We start from the raw sequence: 19,746 nt of genomic DNA on the forward strand, positions 1-19,746 counted from the left end.
TTTTATTTTTTGTGGAGACAGAGTCCCACTATGTCTCCCAAAATGGTCTTGAACTCCTGGCCTCAAGCAATCCTCCCACCTGGGCCTCCCAAAGTGCTGGGATTATAACTATGAGTGACCACAACTGGCCTCAACAGATTCTTTTCAGTTCTCATCTCAGTTACCTCCAAAATAATTATGTACTTGCTTGGTTTGCATTGTACGACTTTGCTGGTTCTCCTGTCTTTCAGGTATTCTCTCATTGTCTTCTTTTGGATTCTCTTCCTCTATCCCTTCTTCTAGACTCTCAAAGATCTCCCCACAGCAACAAACTCTGCCCAGTTGAGTAATCCAGTTATGCTTCGATGACTCTCAAATCACTATCTCTATCTTCCACCTCCCTTCTGAGCCCACCTATTGTTTTGTTGCCACAGACAAAATGCCTGAATACCACAAAGACTAAATTTCAATATTAAAAAACCAAAGCAAAAGCAGAAAATCACAAACCTCTCCGTAATCAATCCCATACACTTCATTGACATCTTCGTACCAGTAACCACCCTAACTGGCTTCCATCACAAATGAAAAGAGGCAGCACATAAACCCCTGCCAAGTCTTTGTATTTTTTTCAAGCTCCTCTCATAACCAATCATTAGTTCTTGTGGCACAAAACTAAACAATAATTTCCCCATAAAAACCTGTTCCTCCTCCTTTTTATACCTATTATGTGAAATACTAAATCCTCAGAGAACCATCTATCTCTCCTATATCCCTCACTTCCAACTGATATTATCCTCTAATCATTCTAACTTTGAAAATGTCTTCCAAATCTATGCAACTTATTTTAAAATGTATCCAAAATATAAGACAAATATGTGATAAAGCAAATATAATAAACTGCTAACCAAAAGAAAAAATATATACATATATATAGGTGCTCACTTATAATTCCTTCAATTTTTCTGCATTTGAAAATTTTTACAATAAAATGTCAAAAAAAATCTCTACATTCAGACACTGCTCAAATGTGTGCCCTTTTAATCTCTCTTCTGAACTACTCTGGAGCCTAACTTAGCTGTGTCCGGTTCCTTCCTGTATAGCCACCCTCCTTAATGTCTCCCAAGGATCCCTGACTCCTGGTAATCCTGCCCTTGTTAAACTGTCTGCCACACCGTACCAGATTGGTCTCTATGACAAACAGTATACAGTGGAAGTGACAGTACATCACCTCAGAGATTAGGTTATAAGAAACTATGGCTTCTGCCTTGGCATGCTCTCTCGTTGACTTGCTCTGCAGAAACGTGTAAATCGCCTAGGGATTTTGTTAAACCACACACCCTAATTCAGTTAGATCTGGGGCAGGGCCTGAGATCCAGCAGTTCCAACAAGCTCCTATGTAATGCAGATGCTGCTAGTTCAGGGATCAAACCACAGTGCTATAACTAAAAAGGTAAGAAAAGTTTTACTCTGTTTTACTCTGTTTTTTAAAGTTTTACTATTTAAAAAATGGGAGGGAGTGGTAGATTTCCAATTTTTCCCTGCTATATTTAACCCTTTGCATTCAGATGTCGAGTGTGACTTGACACGGTTAGCAAAAATTATAGAGATTAAAATTACTCTTTGAATGTATCAATAATTTGGGCCGGGTGCGGTGGCTCACGCCTGTAATCCTAGCTCTCTGGGAAGCCAAGGCAGCAGGATTGCTCAAGGTCAGGAGTTTGAAACCAGCCTGAGCAAGAGTGAGACCCCGTCTCTACTAAAAATAGAAAGAAATTAATTGGCCAACTAACATATATATATATATAAAATTAGCTGGGCATGGTGGTGCATACCTGTAGTCCCAGCTACTCGGGAGGCTGAGGCAAAAGGATTGCCTGAGGCCAGGAGTTTGAGGTTGCTGTGAGCTAGGCTGACGCCAAGGTACTCACTCAAGCCTGGGCAACAGAGTGAGACTCTGTCTCAAAATAAATAAATAAATGACTGCATCTGAATATAACCAATTCTATAGAGCAGTGCTTTCTAAACATTAGTATGCATACGAATCACCTGGGGATCTTAATGAATTGCAGCAGTTAAGTCGGAAGAGAAGAGATTCTGCATTTCTAAGAGCCTCATAAGTGACACAGAAGCTTCTGATCCATGGACAATAGTTTTTGAGTAGCAAGGTTTTAGAAGGTTCCTATGCTTTTTTTAGTTTGACTTATTTGGTAATATGAAAATATAAAACATGTAAAACACAATAAAATCAAAACAAAGAATTTGGAAAACAAATTTGCAACACCTGTGATAACATGCATGCATGCATATCTTTTGTATTAGTCATCTTTTTTTTTTTTTTTTTTTTTTTGAGACAACTCTCACTCCCAGGCTGGAATGCAGTGGTGCAATCATAGCTCACTGTAACTTGGAATTCCTGGGCTCAAGCAAGTCTCCTGCCTCAGCCTTCCAAATAGCTAGGACTACAGGTGCATGCCACTATGCCCAGCTAATTTTTTTATTTTTAGTAGAGACAGGGTCTCACTATGTTGCCTAAGTTGGTCTTCAACTTCCAACCTCAAGTGATCCTCCTGCCTTGGCCTCCCAGAATGCTTGAATTACAGGCATGAGGCACTGTGCCTGGCATCTTTTGTAGTAGTTTTCTATTGCTGCATAAGAAATTATCATCCCAAACTCTTAAAGTTTCAGAATCATCAATCTGAAAAATAAACTAAAAACTCTTAACATGGTTTACAAATGCCCTTGACACACGTCCAGCTTTCTACTCAACTACTCCAGCATCATCACCCACCCTATGCACACACTCCTGCTCCAGCCACACCTGACAACCCCCTGCACAATGCTAAAATCTTAACTTCTCTAGTCTATCCAACCCCTTCCTTACTCTACCCCAGAAAACACTCTTTTGTTTTAATAATACAGTAGCAAGCGCAACAAAGTCATCAGTTTAGAGATCCTCTCCTCCTTCCTTTCGATTGATCTTTGGCCAAGCATTTCATCACTCTGCTATGGGATTAAAGTCCCATGGCCTATTTATTCCAGATAACTGAGAGATAATTAACATACCATAAAACCCTCCCATTTAAAGTGTACAGTTTAGTCAGTAGTTTTTAGTATATTCAGAATTGTGTAACCATCAGCACTAACTTTAGAACATTTCAAACATCTCAAAAAGAAACACCTGGCCAGGCCCGGTGGTTCACGCCTGTAATCCTAGCACTCTGGGAGGCCGAGGCAGGCGAATTGCTCGAGGTCAGGAGTTCGAAACCACCCTGAGTAAGACTTCGTCTCTACTAAAATTAGAAAGAAATTAATTGACCAGCTAAAAATATATGTACAAAAAATTAGCCGGGTGAGCATGGTGGTACATGCTTGTAGTCCCAGCTATTTGGGAGGCTGAGGCAGGACTGCTTGAGCCCAGGAGTTTGAGGTTGCTGTGAGCTAGGCTGACGCCACGCCATTCTAGCCTGGGCAACAGAGTGAGACTCTGTCTCAAAAAAAAAAAACTCCCTTACACGTCCAGTCCCCAACCTCTGACAACCACTAATCTTTCTCTATGGATTTGCTTACTCTGGGCATTTCATATAAACAGAATCATACAATATGCAGTCTTTGACTAGCTTTGCTCACATAGCATGATGTTTTCAAGGTTCATTCATATTGTAGCATATGTCAGTACTTCATTCCTTTCTATGGCCATTCCGTTGCATAATTATACCATATTTTGTTTATCCATTCATCAGTTGATAGACATTTGGGTTATTTCTATTTTTCTGGCTATTACAAATAATAGTGTTATGAACATGTGTATACAAGTTTTATTAATATGTGGACATATCTTCAGTTCTCTTGGGTATATACCAAGGAGTGGACTCGCTGGGTCATATGCTTAACTCTACACTTAAGGTTTTGAGGTACTACCAAACTATTTTCCAAAGCATTGCACCATTTTACATTCCCACCAGCAATGTATGAGAATTTGACTACTACATTTTCAACAAAGGAGAAAGTGGCGGGGCACGGTGGCTCATGCCTGTAATTCTAACACTCTGGGAGGACAAGGCGGGAGGAACCCTCGGGGTCAGGAGTTCGAGACCAACCTAAGCAAGAGAAGATCCCATCTCTACTAAATATAGAAAAAAACAGCCACCGTGATGGCAGACACCTGTAGTCCCAGCTACTCGGGAGGCTGAGGCAGGAGGACCACTTGAGCGCAGGAGTTTGAGGTTGCTGTGAGCTAGGCTGACGCCACCGCACTCTAGACTCAGGCAACAGAACAAGGCTATCCCACACACACACACACACAAAAACCCACAAATGAGGACGTTATAATTCCGGAACAAAGAGAGAAGTGTACCACACCATATAAACAATTCTGCATTACCAAAACGGAAGTGCATGTCCGGCAGGAATAAAATGTTACAGGTCCAAGTATATTAAGCAAGCGAATTAACCTCTCAGAGCCTCTGGTTCATTTATTCGAAAATAAGGATGCTGTAACGACATTTACCTTGCGGTCGCGGCGAAGATTAAGATAAACCCATCCACGTAAAAGCGCTTTACAACATTAGCTATTCGCGGTCAATCCCGGGCACAGCCCGAGGGGCGAGAGGTCAGGCGCCCAGCCCCCGCCCCTCACTCAGTTCCTTCCCCGCCGAGGGGCTGCCGAGCCCTCGGGAGGAGCCGACCCGCGCCGCGCCGCGGGGACTGCGAGGGCTCGCGGGCAGAGGGGCCGCGTCGCCTCAGCCCAGCGTCGCTCCCGGACAGCGACCCGCAGCCGGCCGCTGAGCTTTAGTAAGTCACCGCAGCATTCCTTCCTCCTTTTTAAACGGCAAGAGGCACGTTCATCGCGGTCGAAGCTGAAGAGGAGCAGCAAAGGGGACACACAGGCATATATCCTCCCACCCGCGATCCCAGCCCTCAGTCTCTCCGGCACCCTCCCGTGAGGAAAACAAATATGAAACCCGACCCATTACGAACCCAGAGCGGTATCAACCCCGCGGCGCTCACCTCCTCCAGACTCCGCTGTCGGAAGCCCCCTGGACAGACGGCGCAAAGCTTACCTGGTGGTTTCCTCCAGCTCGACCGGGCTCCGGCCAGGTGCCTCCGGAAGGATAGTAGCCATCTCCTCCTTCGCCTTCTCCCGGCCAGGTGGTCTCGGTCGGGCCGCCCCCGCGCACCCGCCAGGAAATGGGAGGCTGCGGAGGTTCGGGGCGGAGAGGATACAAGGGCGGAGGTGGGTGCACCGGCACATCTCCACCCCCGGACCCGTAGTAGCGGCCGTAGGACGGGCCGTCACTGGGGCCGTAGCCCGAGCGCCTCAGGGCCGACATGGGCTCCGCTGCCCTGAAGCGCTTCCCGCCCCCCCACGGCCGGCCCATTGCGCAGGCGCCCGCGGGCGACTGAGACTGGAGAGCAGGGAAGGGGGTCGGACGACAACAGCCAATCCCAGGCCCGGTCCTGCCCCCTCGCCTGCCAAGCCCCGAGCGTTGAGGGACCCGAGGTCCGAGGTCCGTGACGCTGGTAATCTCGCAAGCAGGGAAACGAGGGGAAGCACCGCGCTCCCTAAAAGGGAGGATACATTTCCCCACCCTCTATCCAATCTAGATTCTTCTTCTCCCACTTATCAGGGCCGGGGAATGGGTGTCTCCAGGCCGCACGGCTGTCCCTCCTCTTCCTGAGGGCCTGCACGGGATACCGGAAGTGGGTGGAGGTAATATGGAGGAATTTCCGGTAGGCCCCGGCGACTGAAAGCCGGGGCAGAAGTGCTGGTCCCGATCGAGATTCCTGTCCCGGTCCCGCCAAGGCGGCGACTGCGGTAGGAGGAAGGAAGTCTGGGACGCATTGGCCCACCGCTGCTATACACTGCAGCCTTATTTGAGTTCAAAATGAACTATATGCCCGGCACCGCCAGCCTTATCGAGGACATCGACAGTGAGTAGTTCATCTCCTCCCAGCGAAGCTCAGGGTGAGACCCTTCCTCCCGGGCGGGCGCCTCTTCGGAAAGAGCTTGTAGAATGAGTCCCAGGCGGGTTCGGTGTGTTTTGAGTTCATTTCGGGGTGTTCGGTGTGTTTTGAGCTCAGTCCGTCCTCCGCGGCGCGGGACACCGCACCAGCCCGCTCTCCTGCTCCTCGCAGCCTCTGCTAGTCCCCGGGCTGGCGAGCCGCAAGCTGTGGAATTCGTTCTTACGTGAGTCGCCGCCGCGAAGGCCCGAGCACAAAAGTGGCTCAGGGGACTTTTCCCCGTGCACTGTCCCCCACCTGCAGTATTTCGAAGAACCAGTTCGTTACCGGTGGATAAATGAGAATAATTAAAAAAAAAAAAAGATTCAGTAGAAAATCAAAATACTAAGACAGCAGCAATTGAATTTAATTGGCAGTAAACGTAGGCTTCTCTACAGTGTAGCCATTGGAGATCTTTCACTATGAAAGTCTTTAGCACTTTCAGGTTATGGTACTAGAAACCACTGCTAGACATGGTATTGACTTTTCTGGAAAAGCTAAGTCACTTCAAACTACTTTTTTATTTATTTATTTTTTGTTAGACTATTTTCTCCTGCTTTACTAATACGAACCTCCCTAGTTCCTAGTTATTCTGAAGAGGAGCTCGGTCCTGTAGGAAAGCAAGAGGAACCATTTAAAATTGTCCTGTCTTTCTTTTTCTAAATTCTCATCTGTACGTTATTCCTAAAGCAACTTTTTGTATCGTTTTAATCATGTGATTTGCCTCATTAACTTCTAAGTGCTGCAATAAGGTTTACATTACAGTTTCAAACAAGTTACAACAGTCTCCTCAGTTACAATGCGAGTACGGAAATTAGTGTGTCTATGATTAAAATCTTGTTTTATGGTTGTCTGAGATAATTTTTAAACTTAAATTACTTATTTTGCTAGAGAAGGGAAATGTAGTGTAATTGGACAAAATACATACATCCTGTACAAACCTATTGATAATATGTAATTAAATGTATTTTAGTTGTTTGACAATGCTCTTTTGCACTCACCTCTCCTTATATATCTGAGTTATTTGCATCCTGCCATTTAACTAAGCATCATTTTTGCTCTCAAGCCCTCTAATCCTTTTTGTAGATTCCAGACCCCCCTCCTTTACTGAAAAGTTTGAAACCATTTGATATGTACCCTTCACTATACCCCAAAACACACGCACTTTCCTCTGTATTTTCATCCATCCTCATTTGAGTAAGAAGTATTCCTCCATTTTTGTTTGTGTCTGTTACTCCTCTCCACTGCTTCCAGATCCTTCTTCCATTGTTATCTTTTTGCTTTCATGTCCTCTTTTTCTCTTCCCTTGGATCTGTCCCTTCATATATGTTATTCTCTGCCCATCTCAAATTTTTTCTCTGTTCTGTCTCTTCATTACACTCTCATCCCTTTTTCTGCATCATTACCCCAAAACCTTCATTTTGACTCCTTCCTGACCACCTTCAATAGACCACTTCTGTTACTCCTGCAGTTTAATTTTCGTCATCAACATACTTCTCAAATTGTATTCGGAAAAGTCATCAGGCATCAGGCTAAGGCACCCTTCTGAGTTCTTTCCCCTCTGCAGCATGGTGATACTGTCACCACTGGATTCTTAATCCTTTATTCTCTTGATTTTTCTAACACTTGCTGATTTTCTTACTCTGGCACTTTTTGGTTTTTTATTGTTCCCCAGAGTAAATGGTCTCTTGGGATGCATGTTTGGCCTGTTTTTTCTTTAAAGCTTTAGATCTCCTAGACTTTAGTAATTGTATTACCTTTTTGCAGATTTATCCAAAATTGCTTCCCCTAATCCTGACCTCTTTGGCATTCCAGTCTTTATTTCCAACTGCCTGCCGACATTTTTATGTAGGTGTCCTAATAGCACTTTGGAATGACAGAGCTGATAACCTGTCCACCTTGAGTTTGCTCCTTTTTTTTTTTTTTTTGAGACAGAGTCTGTTGCCTGGGCTAGAGTGCCATGGCATCAGCCTAGCTCACAGCAACCTCAAACTCCTGGGCTCAAGCCATCCTTCTGCCTCAGCCTCCCGAGTAGCTGGGACTACAGGCATGCGCCACTATGCCTGGCTAATTTTTTCTATATATTTTTAGTTGGTCAATTAATTTCTTTCTATTTTTAGTAGAGACAGGTCTCCCTCTTGCTCAGGCTGGTTTCAAACTCCTGATCTTGAGTAATCCTTCCAACTCGGCCTCCCAGAGTGCTAGGATTACAGGCGTGAGCCACTGCACCCAGCTGAAAACGTAGTTTTGAGTTGTCATGCCAAGGAGGACTATTTACCAAAAGTTGGGAATAAAAGGAGCAAGCTCTGGGAGGCCGAGGCAGGAGGATTGCTCAAAGTCAGGAGTTTGAAACCAGCCTGAGCAAGAGGGAGACCCGTCTCTACTAAAAATAGAAAGAAATTAATTCGCCAACTAAAAATATATAGAAAAAATTAGCCGGGCATGGTGCTGCATGTGCCTGTAGTCCCAGCTACTAGGGAGCCCGAGGCAGGAGGATCGCTTGAGCCCAGGAGTTTGAGGTTGCTGTGACCTAGGCTGATTCCATGGCACTCTAGTCCAGGCAACAGACTGAGAAAATGTCTCAAAAAAAACCCAAAAACTACATGTTCTTTAACTTGCCTCTTAAACATCCCACCCTCTTACACATAACCACATATACAAAGTCAGTTAGTAAACTCCATCACTTGCTTACAACTGCATAGTCTTAGCTCTCATCTTCTCCCTTCGCATCTTGACCTTGGTTCATGTTTCTTCATGGCTCACATAGACTTTGGGAATAGTCCCCTAACTGCTCTTTTCTTTGACATCAGTCTTTAATGTTTTTGTGTTCCTTCTGAAGTCCAATACAAATTCAGCCTGCCCCCAATACTTTTCTGACTTTATCTCCTGTTCTCTCCCTTTACACCCTCAACTTTTAGCCAAACATACGGATACGTGGTCCTTTTTTTCCTCCTAATTTACAGATTTCTCCCACCCCCCCTTCCCATTCCCTGTCACTGTTCTCGTGGCCAAAAATTATCTGGTTTTCAAGGTCCAACTCAGGTACCTCCTCCAGGTAGATACAGTTTCTCTGTAGTCTTATATAATTAAGATTTGCTTTCTGTGGTACATAATTATAGCTCAAGGAAGACTGTAAATTTCTTCAGGGCAGAGTTAGTCTTGTTCCTCTGTTCTGCATTCTAGAAAGTACTTTATGCATGGCATTAAAGAAATGAATGGATAAAATTTTGCTGGCATTGCTGGTAATTGGCTTATTCTCTCATTTTGGGGTATCAGCTCAGAGTCCTTTTCAGACAAGTTTTTCCTTTGCCACCCTCTCTTCTGTGGCCACTTCCCCTCTCCTTTCATCATATATCCCACTAGCTTGTTTATTACTCCATTATATTCATCATAATAGGTAATTTATTTGTCTTCCCCCACCATGAATATAAATTCATAAGGTTGGTGACTTTCTAAGTCTTACTCTGTACTGTATATCTAGACCTCAGAACAGCACATACCTCTCGATGAATGTTATTGGATTTCTGCTCCAGTTTATTATCAGTGCTTATTTTAAATATCTGAGGCATTGTTTTTATCTAAAACCTTCTCTGGTTACAAACATTATGAGATAGAAGCTCTTCTTTTTTAAGCTAAGAGGAAAATAATTCTAGAATTAAGTATATAAAGATCATCCAGACTAAATTTCTCAGTTTACAGATGCAGAAACTGACATGACACTGAGAGGGGCTTAAGTGTCAGACATCAGGATGTAGACCCCATCAGTCAGTTTCTCCATGCCCTGTCTTTTTCACACTCTGCTATATTACTTTGATTCTTTTTACCTAGAAAATTCAGACTTTCTAGTGTAAATCCCAGGCTGTTACCTTCCCTCCATTTTTCCAGTGAACTCTACCTTAAATACACTAGCAGAGGAAGTAATACAGCTTAAACCGCTATTAACTTTATTATTATCCTAAAAACTCACTAAAGCTGACAGTTTTATATTAAAGATCTTTTTCCCCACCTCTCCTCAGAAAAACACTTGGTCCTCCTTCGAGATGGAAGAACACTTATAGGCTTTTTAAGAAGCATTGATCAATTTGGTATGTATTTAATTATAGACTTCTTCTCTTACACTCTGGATAATAAGAGCTGCCCGTTGCATATTTTGTGTTACTTCATGTTGAAATTTATCTGCAATTTTTTCACGTGTTTATATTTTTATAAACTTATGTTTCTAAAATGGGTTTTCACTAGAAGATACAATTATAACATTTTTAGACTATTTTTTTTATTTCCCCCAATAGAGGGAGCCAAATGATAGAAATAAACTCAGTCCACCGAAAAGGCTGCTCATTTGTGCATTGGCTTGGGTGTGACTACTCTTCTAAGCAATTCCTGCACTGAAGGTAATCCCTCCCTGTCCAATGAAAATTGGGTAGAATGCATTTCCTGAAGCTTTTTAGGGTCCCCAAAATTAATCTCAGTGTTTTACATATGGGGATATATCAGACTCAGAAGTCTCTTTTTTTAAATTTTACATCCTGCATTTTTTTAAAGTAAGAGGTGTATATTACCTTCTTTCTTTTTTTTTTTAACCTTTTTTTTTCTTTTTGAGACAGAGTCTTGCTTTGTTGCCCAGGCTAGAGTGAGTGCCGTGGCATCAGCCTAGCTCACAGCAACCTCAGACTCCTGGGCTCAAGCAATCCTACTGCCTCAGCCTCCAGAGTAGCTGGGACTACAGGCATGCGCCACCATGCCCAGCTAATTTTTTCTATGTATATTAGTTGGCCAATTGGTTTCTTTCTATTTATAGTAGAGACACGGGGTCTCACTCTTGCTCAAGCTGGTTTCGGACTCCTGACCTCGAGCAATCCACCCACCTCGGCCTCCCATAGTGCTAGGATTACAGGTGTGACCCACTGACACCTGGCCTTCTTTTTTTTTTTTTTTTTTTTTTGAGACAGAGTCTTGTCTGTCCCCTAGGTTAGAGTGCAGTGGTGTTATCATAGGTCACTGCAACCTCAAATTTCTGGGCTCAAGCAATCCATCTGTGTTAGCCTCCAGAGTAGCTGGGACTACAGGCACACACCACAATGCCTGCCTAAGTTTTTCTATTTTTAGTAGAGAAGGGTCTTGCTCTTGCTCAGGCTGAGCAAGAACTCCTGACCTCAAGCGATCCTCCCACCTTGGCCTCCCACTATATTATCTTCTATTTCAAGGAACTTCTAAGTTCGTACCAATATTTGTTAGACATCCACTAAGTCATGGATTTGGGCATGAGTAAAAAACATGACTGAATTATAGAAGATATGATAGATTTCTCCTTTACTTCAAATAGGACAAGTAGTACTAATTGGAAGAAAAAAATAATCACCAATTGGTATTCTAAATCTTAAGTCAAATTCATCAGAGTACTTTGAGGGGGAAGTAGTAAATATTGATTTTACTCTCAGATTATCAGGTATGGTTATCTGAGAAGGGGGAAAAATAGGTTTTTGCTGTTTCCTTATCCATGGATCCTTGTATTGGGTTAAATGAATCCTAAGTACTGAAACAAAGTTAAATCTTCAGTAAATCATCACATACACATACCCACACAGCAAACAAAATTCTTTCCTTCTAAAAACCAAAATTTTGGTCTCCGCAATTGTTCAGGTTCAAGTTTTCAAGTTCCCTGTTCATTTATGTTTTCTTATGGCCATGCTGATATTAGCAATTACCTGATAAAATAATTTACATTTCTTATTCCTGCCATCGTTCACGTATTAGCGCAACATAATCCCAAGTACTTGCTGAGTTTTCAATTGTTTAAAAGTCTCCTAAGTGAGATGTCTTAATGAAATAGGAGAAGATTATTTGAAATTTTAGCTTTTCCCAGAATTAGGTAGTTTGGAAATCATGGTTTAGCTAAATCTTTTCTACTCAAAATAACTGATTAATTGAGTTATGGACCTTACCCAGAAATTTGAACTAAATATCTTTGTTTCTTCCCTATACACTTATAGCTAACTTAGTGCTACATCAGACTGTGGAGCGTATTCATGTGGGCAAAAAATACGGTGATATTCCTCGAGGGATTTTTGTGGTCAGAGGAGAAAATGTGGTCCTACTAGGAGAAATAGTAAGTGAAAACTATTAAGCTGCTATGGATCTTGATATTCATGCTAGTTAGGTTTCTTTTTTTTGTCTTTGGAAGAGGGAAAAAATATTTTCCACATTTCACCCAGCTTTTCATAGGCAACCACCAAATTTGCTTAGGAAAGCTATAGTTACATGGGAAGCTACAAAGAATAACTTAACTTTGTTTCAGTGCCTTTTGGCATTTTAAAGATTTTGATCCTGTTGGCAGCTAAATATCTTTGGTTTTAACCTGGTATCATAGAAAATACTATCCTACACAAATGTGTTCATTAACTGTTTGTTTAATAGAAAATTGGAAAGGCTTTGTATGTTGAAAAAAGTATAATTTGTATATGTTGGAATATTTTGCAGCCATTTAAGCAATTGGTTACAGTAGTTTTTCATGACATAAGGTTAATGAGTAGTATTTGAGGGAAGAACATAATGCATATACAGTACAATGTGATGTCCATATTTTTAAAGGGAGATTGGGGAGAGAATGGCAGTAGAAGCTGCCTTTCCATTACCTGTCATGAGAATGGAGTTCAGTTTCACCTGGATCCTTAGCTCAGGCCAGAGAGGAGGTACCTGAGTATGTGTGCCAGATAGATCAGCTGGCAGATGAAATTTTCAATCAAATCTTCTGAAGCATTGTTGCTGTATGACTTTGTATATACATACAAAACTATTAGGAAGCTATCTTATATATATATATAACTATTGGAAGTACTCATATTTAAAAGTACCTTATTTAAAACTTTTGACTTGATCCTGCTGCTTCTGATCATTGGGTTTGCCAGGAATATCAAAATCCAAATCCCTTCAAGACTAGTTGAAAGTTTTCAATAAAGTTTCTCAATATCTAGCCACATCATAAGTCAGGTTACAAAAGTCTTTTGAGTAGTAGAGTGGCTTGGTTTGTATCTATTTCGAACAGTAAGCCATTTGAGAAAAAGATCATTCTGCCAGGGGCAGGTTGGTTGAGAGGTCTCATGTTAGAAATAGTCAGCTAGAAATGATTAATCAGGACTATCTGTACTGCCCAAGTCCTGCTGTGAAATGTATGAAATATTTATAAAATATTTTTGTGGTTGGTACTTTTGGTTCAGCTTATCATTTCTTGGATGTTTAAGCAACAGAAATTGTCATCTCCTTGTATCATGCAAAGGTGGAAATAAAGCAGCTAGTATCCAAGGATATGTAGTAAATGACTGTAAGTCTTCATGGTGGGATTGTGTATGATTTTCTTAAAGCCTTTTCTGAATTTAATTTTTAAAGAGGCAACATATCAAGGGAAAAGACTAAAGTGAAAATATTTATACATACTCAGCGTCGGGTTTATAGTAGCAAACACAGCAGACAAGGTTTTTGTACCAGTTACATTGGTACGAAGGTGCTTCTATATGAATATATGTGTGTGCACAGAAAGAAGTGAACATTTGTTCTTGAAGACTCATTGTTTCCTGGGATCCCTTTTGTGAGGAAAAGTGTTTTTTTTTTTTAATATGTTACAGTTTGGATGTTGCAGAAGTTTTAAAGTGGTACCACTACAGAAACCTAGGTCAGGAATGCTGACGTGGCTATATGAATCAATAGTCGGTTTGAAGAAATTATGTGCCTACCCCAAGGAACTCATACCCAGATTCTGTAAACATTACATTGCTTAAGAAGTTCCTGGGTCTGCCTCAAAGAGGATGATGCACACAGCCTTAAGCAAAAGACCGATTGTTCAGAAGCAGCAGCGTCATAACACATGAATAGCTCAAAGAATAACATACCGAAAAGCCCAAGAGGCAGTACACTGAGCGAAGAACACTATCTTTCCTTCAGCTGCTACCCGTGGCTTGTGAGGGCAAGTGTTAAGTGATAATACATGTTTTGCAGATGCTGTTAACTTTTACCTAGAGCAGGGCTTGCTCATGTAATTTTTGTGGCTTTCATTCTTAACTCTGGTGAAAGGCCTCCATCTGGTTAATGCCACTGCTTGTGGATTCTGAGCCCATGCCAGTATGTGACAATTATCCGGGCTTGAACATCTGGAGAGTCTGTGTATGTGTCAGTGCCTTCCCAGACTTTATAATTGAAAGTCACAGAGGAGGATAAGAAAGAGGAGTACTTTATATAGGCTTTCCATGTTACAGAAACATAGAGTGATGCCTGTGCACTCATTTCAAGGAGAATAAACTGAATCTATGGATAGATAACTTTTTCAGCAAGGTTCTTCTGCATTATGGAATTGGTAATCAAATCTTTATAGTGTTCAAAAATATACTAAGCATATTATGCCATATTAATTGGAAAAATATTACAGTCAATATTTGCATTGTAGTTTTTTTTTTTTTTTTGAGACAGAGTCTCACTCTGTTGCTCAGGCTAGAATGCCGTGGCTTCAGCCTAGCTCACAGCAACCTCAAACTCCTGGGCTCAAGCTATCCTTCTGCCTCAGCCTCCCAAGTAGCTGGGATTATAGGCATGTCCCACGATGCCCGGCTAATCTTTTCTGTATATTTTTAGTTGGCCAATTAATTTCTTTCTATTTTTAGTAGAGACAGGGTCTCACTCTTGCTCAGGCTGGTTTCAAACTCCTGATCTTGAATGATCCTCCCGCCTCGGCCTCCTAGAGTGCTTAGGATTACAGGTGTGAGCCACTGCGCCTGGCCAGCATTGTGGTATTTTTAAAGTCAATATAACCTAGAAAAATTACAAAGGTATTCATCAAAATGTTAATCCTCCATACTGGAATTATGTGTAATTTTAAGATTTTTCATGTTTGTCTAAATTTCCTACAATGAGCATGTTATTTTTGAAGTAAGGAAAAAGAAATAACTTTTTATTAAGCAAAAAAAATTTTAATTAAAATGGTAGGGAAATATATTTGGACCAAAGTAGTTTAGTAACCTAACTGTTCTGCTGAGGTTTTCTCTGGAAGACTTGCTGCTCTAGAGGGGAAAGGAGTCTTGTGTTTTAATGTATCATAGAGATGCCTAAGTCAGGTGTAGTGGTGCACACCTGCAGTCCCAGCTGCTCTGGAGACTGAGGCGGGAGGATCCCTTGAACCCGGGAGTTCAAGGCCAGCCTGGGCAACATAGCAAGACCCCATCTCTGAAAGAATTTTTTTTTTTTTTTTTTTTTTTTTTTTGAGACAGAGTCTCGCTTTGTTGCCCAGGCTAGAGTGAGTGCCGTGGCGTCAGCCTAGCTCACAGCAACCTCAAACTCCTGGGCTCGAGCAATCCTTCTGCCTCAGCCTCCCTGGTAGCTGGGACCACAGGCATGTGCCACCATGCCCGGCTAATTTTTTTTTATATATATATCAGTTGGCCAATTGATTTCTTTCCATTTTTTATAGTAGAGACGGGGTCTCGCTCTTGCTCAGGCTGGTTTTGAACTCCTGACCTTGAGCAATCCGCCCGCCTCGGCCTCCCAAGAGCTAGGATTACAGGCGTGAGCCACAGCGCCCGGCCTTGAAAGAATTATTTTTGAAAGACTTATCTAAAGTCTTCTTTGCCTTAGTAACTTCTCTCTTATATTCTCTGCAGTGGGGGAGATATAGCTATCTATATACAGCCCTGATAATTTTTTTTAAAAGAAAGGCTAATCATTGACTAATATAAAATTAATTCTGACTAATATAGGATTTTGGATAATGTAAAGCTTTTCTTATTAACACATTCGTGGTAAGTAGGTATTAGTGTTGCCAGCCATTTCTTGGAAAAACTTACCTGGCCCTAGAAGAAGGATGTTTCAGCACAGTCACAGTTATGAAAAATAATCTGAGCCTGATACAGGAATTCATTTGCCTATAGATCTATAATGTTTTCTATTCTTGATCTTCAGGTGAAGTTTTTCAAACCTACTTCTTTTGCAGGACTTGGAAAAGGAGAATGACACACCCCTCCAACAAGTATCTATTGAAGAAATCCTAGAAGAGCAAAGGGTGGAGCAGCAGACCAAGCTGGAAGCAGAGAAGCTGAAAGTTCAGGCCCTTAAGGATCGCGGTCTCTCCATCCCTCGAGCAGACACTCTTGACGAGTACTGAGTCCTTTGCTCAGAGGCTGCTGCTCTTGGAGAGCAGGGCTGTCATTGAATGGAAGTCACTTCCTGGTCACCTCACACATTGGACCAGAGACTTAGAGTTTTGAAAAGTCATTTTTATTTTTAATTCTTTCACATTAACATGAAGAAATCATGTGAGATTTTTGTTTGTTTTTTTAAACAACAAAATCATTGTTTAAAGAAACAGTGGCATGGACTCCTTTCATAGGTCACTGTGGAGCCAGCAAGTGCTACTTCTTTATAGTGCTCTTCTTATCCCAAATAGAGTTTACAGGGGACATTCTTTATTTACTTGTAAATAAAACATGAATCTCGAAAACTGTCATGTTATTTCCCAAGTTTGAGCTGCCTCCATTGAACAAAGTTAAATTTCTGCTCTCGAAGGTATAAGCAGTCCACCTGTTAGGGTTTCCCCCATCAGTCACGATTCCGCATAGCTGGCTCCTATTTAGGAATATTTTAATACTAATTATCCTGGGGGTCCTCCCCTTTTTCCTTTTTCATACTTTTATCTGGTAAGAAATGAAAATGTTCAGGCTTGAGCTTGGAGCTTCCAGTTAAGCTGTCCAGTGACTGGTCACAGCAGAAGCCTTGTGCTCGAGAAACAGCATCACTGCTGATCCCGCTTCACCCAGAGCTGCTCCAAACTGAGTCCGCGTGAGATCCAGCTTTCCGTGAGGCGGCTTGTTCTCTGAGTCTGCTGTTAATTTAGTTGGTTTTCTAGTCCTTTGGATTGAGTCTTGAGCCTTTCGTGCTCTGGTCATCAAAAAGGAACATAAACAGTGTTATAATTCCTGACGGCCCACAGTGATGCCCTTTCAATGCCCAACAGTCATGGTATGATTGTTGAAGAGTGATGATTGTGGAAGAACTATAACAGACTGTACTTTAAGTAGTGTGAGGCCAGGCTTATGCCTGTAATGCCAGCACTTTGGGAGGCTGAGGTGGGAGGATCGCTTGAGGCCAGGAGTTTGAGACCAGCCTGGACAACGTAGAGAGACCCCATCTCTATGGCTGGGCTTGGTGGCTCGTGCTTGTTATAGTCCCAGCTACTTGGGAAGCTGAGGTGGGAGGACTGCTTGAGGCCAGGAGTTCCAGACCAACCTGGACAACGTGGAGAGACCCTGTCTCTAGAAAAAAATTTTAAAAGTTAGCCAGGTGTGGCACATGCCTGTAGTTCCAGCTACCCAGGACCCTGAGACAGGGTCGCTTGAGCCCAGAAGGTTACAACGAGCTATGATTGCACCGCTATCCTCCAGCCTGGGTGACAGAGACCCTGTGTCTAAAAAAAGTGTGGTTTAGCTGACAGTGTAGTGAACTAGCAGTTGAGAGACAGAGTAAAATTGGCTTATTGGCACATTAGGCTTGAGTAAGTCAGTCTCTGATTCTAATTTCACCTGTATATTATTCCAAATAATTCCTTTTTATCGTCTGTTTGGCAAAGATGTCCTTTTCATAAGATATTTGTCTAGTTCATGTGTGAAATGTTTTACAGTATTAAATAAATTTAACATTTTATGAGCTCAGATGTTTTAAAACTGCTCAAGATGCCTATAAAGCATTTGACTTCTGAACTATCAGGTTGGTTTTATAATAGATAAATCATTAAGTGTAATTGTTTCTTCACAAATGACCTGATGTTTTGCCTATAATTTTACCTGTTTAATGGCCAGAATTTGTTAGCAGCTACCCACACAAAGGGGGAAAATACCCATTACCAGCTTTGGAAAAACAAATCTGACTACAGTAAGGTACTCTGAGATGACAGCATGTTTCTCTGAGCCCCACTATTTCAGAACATGCCTCCTACAAGATGAAGATTCACTGTACTTATCGTGTCTTTTCAACATCCATCAGACAATTCGAAAAGTAATGAGTTATGAGTTACCTTAAAGGGATTTAATTGCCACAATAAGTCAAGAACACTTAAATCTGTTGAATCTCCAAGCCTTAGCAAGGGCTCCATCGTTATGCATAGTGTGTCGCGTTAGACCTTTACCATACAGGCAGCAGCCAAGAATCAGACCCAAAGGAAGAAACTGAGTTGGCCAGGCTGCTTCCGTCCTCTTAGTGCCCGAGCAGCCCAGCGCCATGCCTTGCCCTTAGTGCTGCCCAGCCCAGTCTTTGCAGATAACTAAAATCTGGTGTTTTTTTCCCCAGTCCACTGCTGGTGCTGTTGTTAGACCGCAGGGTCAATTGCATTTTTTTGTTTTTTTCTTTGGAGACAGGGTCTCACTCTTGTTGCCCTGGCTAGAGTGCCGTGACATCAGCCTAGCTCACAGCAACCTCAAACTCCTGGGCTCAAGCGATCCTATTGCCTCAGCCTCCCGAGTAGCTGGGACTACAGGCATGCGCCACCATGCCCGGCTAATTTTTTGTATATATATTTTTAGTTGGTCAATTAATTTCTTTCTATTTTTAGTAGAGACGGGGTCTCGCTCAGGCTGGTTTGGAACTCCCAACCTCGAGCAATCCGCCCGCCTCGGCCTCCCAGAGTGCTAGGATTACAGGCGTGAGCCACCGCGCCCGGCCACGGCTAGTTTTTTCTATATATTTTTAGTTGGCCAATTAATTTCTATTTTTAGTAGAGACGGGGTCTCACTCTTGCTCAGGCTGGTCTCGAATTCCTGAGCTCAAATGATCCACCCACCTCCGCCTCCCAGAGTGCTAGGATTACAGGCGTGAGCCACTGTGCCCAGCCTTTTTTTCTTTCTCTTTTTTTTTTTTTTTTTTAGGGTTTCCCTTTTTTAGAGATGGGGTCTGGATCTGTCATGCAGGCTGGAGTACAGTGGCACAATCCCACCTCATTGCAGCCTTGAACTTCTCAAGTGATCCTCCCACTTCAGCTTCCCAAGTAGCTGGGACTGTAAGCGTGAGCCATTATGCCCAGCTGTAGAGATGGAGTCTTGCTATATTGCCCAGGCTGGTCTCAAACTCCTGGCCTCAAATGAGCCTCGCACCTCAGCCTCCCAAAGTGCTGGCATTACAAGCATGAGCCACCGTGCCCAGCCTATAGTGAATTCTCATGTACTTACTGCATCTCAGAAAGAAAAAAGTGTATGTTCATTTGCATATCCATCTCTACCCCTGAAAAATCACCTGTGCCCTGGATGGGGCTGAATTTGACATTCTGTGTGCTTAGAACACACTTGTCCCAGATACCTGCATGAATCCTTCCCTTGATATCTTCAGATCTCTACTCAAATTTCACCTTTCTTTAAAAGGTGAAAGAGCACTTGCTCTATAAAATAGGACTGCTGGCCTGATGCCTGTAATCCTAGCAAGAGCAAGACCCCGCCTCCACAAAAAATAAAAAATGTAAAAATTAGTCAAGTGTGGTGTTGCATGCCTGTAGTACCAGCTACTCGGGAGGCTGAGGCAGGAGTTTGTGGTTGCCATGAGCTACAATGACGCCACTGCACTCTAGCCGAGGTAAGAGTGAGACTCCGTCTCCAAAAAATATAATAAAATAGCACTTCTACCCCTATTTCCTTACCAGCTTGACTTTCACCCTAGCAAGCAGCACCATCTGACATAAGTTTTACCTGTTTACTGTCTGCTCCCCTCCCCCATTAGAATGTAAACCCTTAAAGATGGCAGTTCTGTCTT

At 42.4% G+C, this 19,746-nt stretch overlaps 2 protein-coding genes across 2 annotated transcripts in view; one reads left to right on the plus strand and one right to left on the minus strand.

Moving 5' to 3' along the window:
* Positions 1-5,375, minus strand: part of BAG4 (BAG cochaperone 4) — a 42,088-nt gene extending 36,713 nt beyond the window's left edge. Inside the window, exon 1 of the mRNA XM_012762979.3 lies at positions 5,040-5,375. Within this exon, the coding sequence (XP_012618433.3) occupies positions 5,040-5,357 (318 nt within the window). The 5' untranslated portion in view covers positions 5,358-5,375. The remainder of the gene's footprint in view (positions 1-5,039) is intronic.
* Positions 5,376-5,505: 130 nt separating this feature from the next.
* On the plus strand, positions 5,506-16,456 carry LSM1 (LSM1 homolog, mRNA degradation associated). The gene is made up of 4 exons (XM_012762978.3): positions 5,506-5,910; positions 9,996-10,064; positions 11,970-12,085; positions 15,950-16,456. Exons 1-4 carry the CDS (start codon positions 5,865-5,867, stop codon positions 16,118-16,120), a joined length of 402 nt encoding a protein of 133 aa, XP_012618432.1. The 5' UTR covers positions 5,506-5,864; the 3' UTR covers positions 16,121-16,456.
* The last annotated feature ends 3,290 nt before the right edge of the window (positions 16,457-19,746 follow it).

Source organism: Microcebus murinus, chromosome 24 (genome assembly GCF_040939455.1).
Source record: "Microcebus murinus isolate Inina chromosome 24, M.murinus_Inina_mat1.0, whole genome shotgun sequence".
Taxonomy (NCBI): Eukaryota; Metazoa; Chordata; class Mammalia; order Primates; family Cheirogaleidae; genus Microcebus; species Microcebus murinus.

What these genes read in the sequence shown, in the direction of transcription:
- LSM1 (XM_012762978.3), top strand. Translation starts at nt 5,865, where the DNA reads ATGAACTATATGCCCGGCACCGCCAGCCTTATCGAGGACATCGACA. An exon ending in CCTTATCGAGGACATCGACA is followed by an intron (nt 5,911 to 9,995) that starts GTGAGTAGTTCA and finishes ACCTCTCCTCAG; the next exon opens with AAAAACACTTGGTCCTCCTT. An exon ending in AAGAAGCATTGATCAATTTG is followed by an intron (nt 10,065 to 11,969) that starts GTATGTATTTAA and finishes ATACACTTATAG; the next exon opens with CTAACTTAGTGCTACATCAG.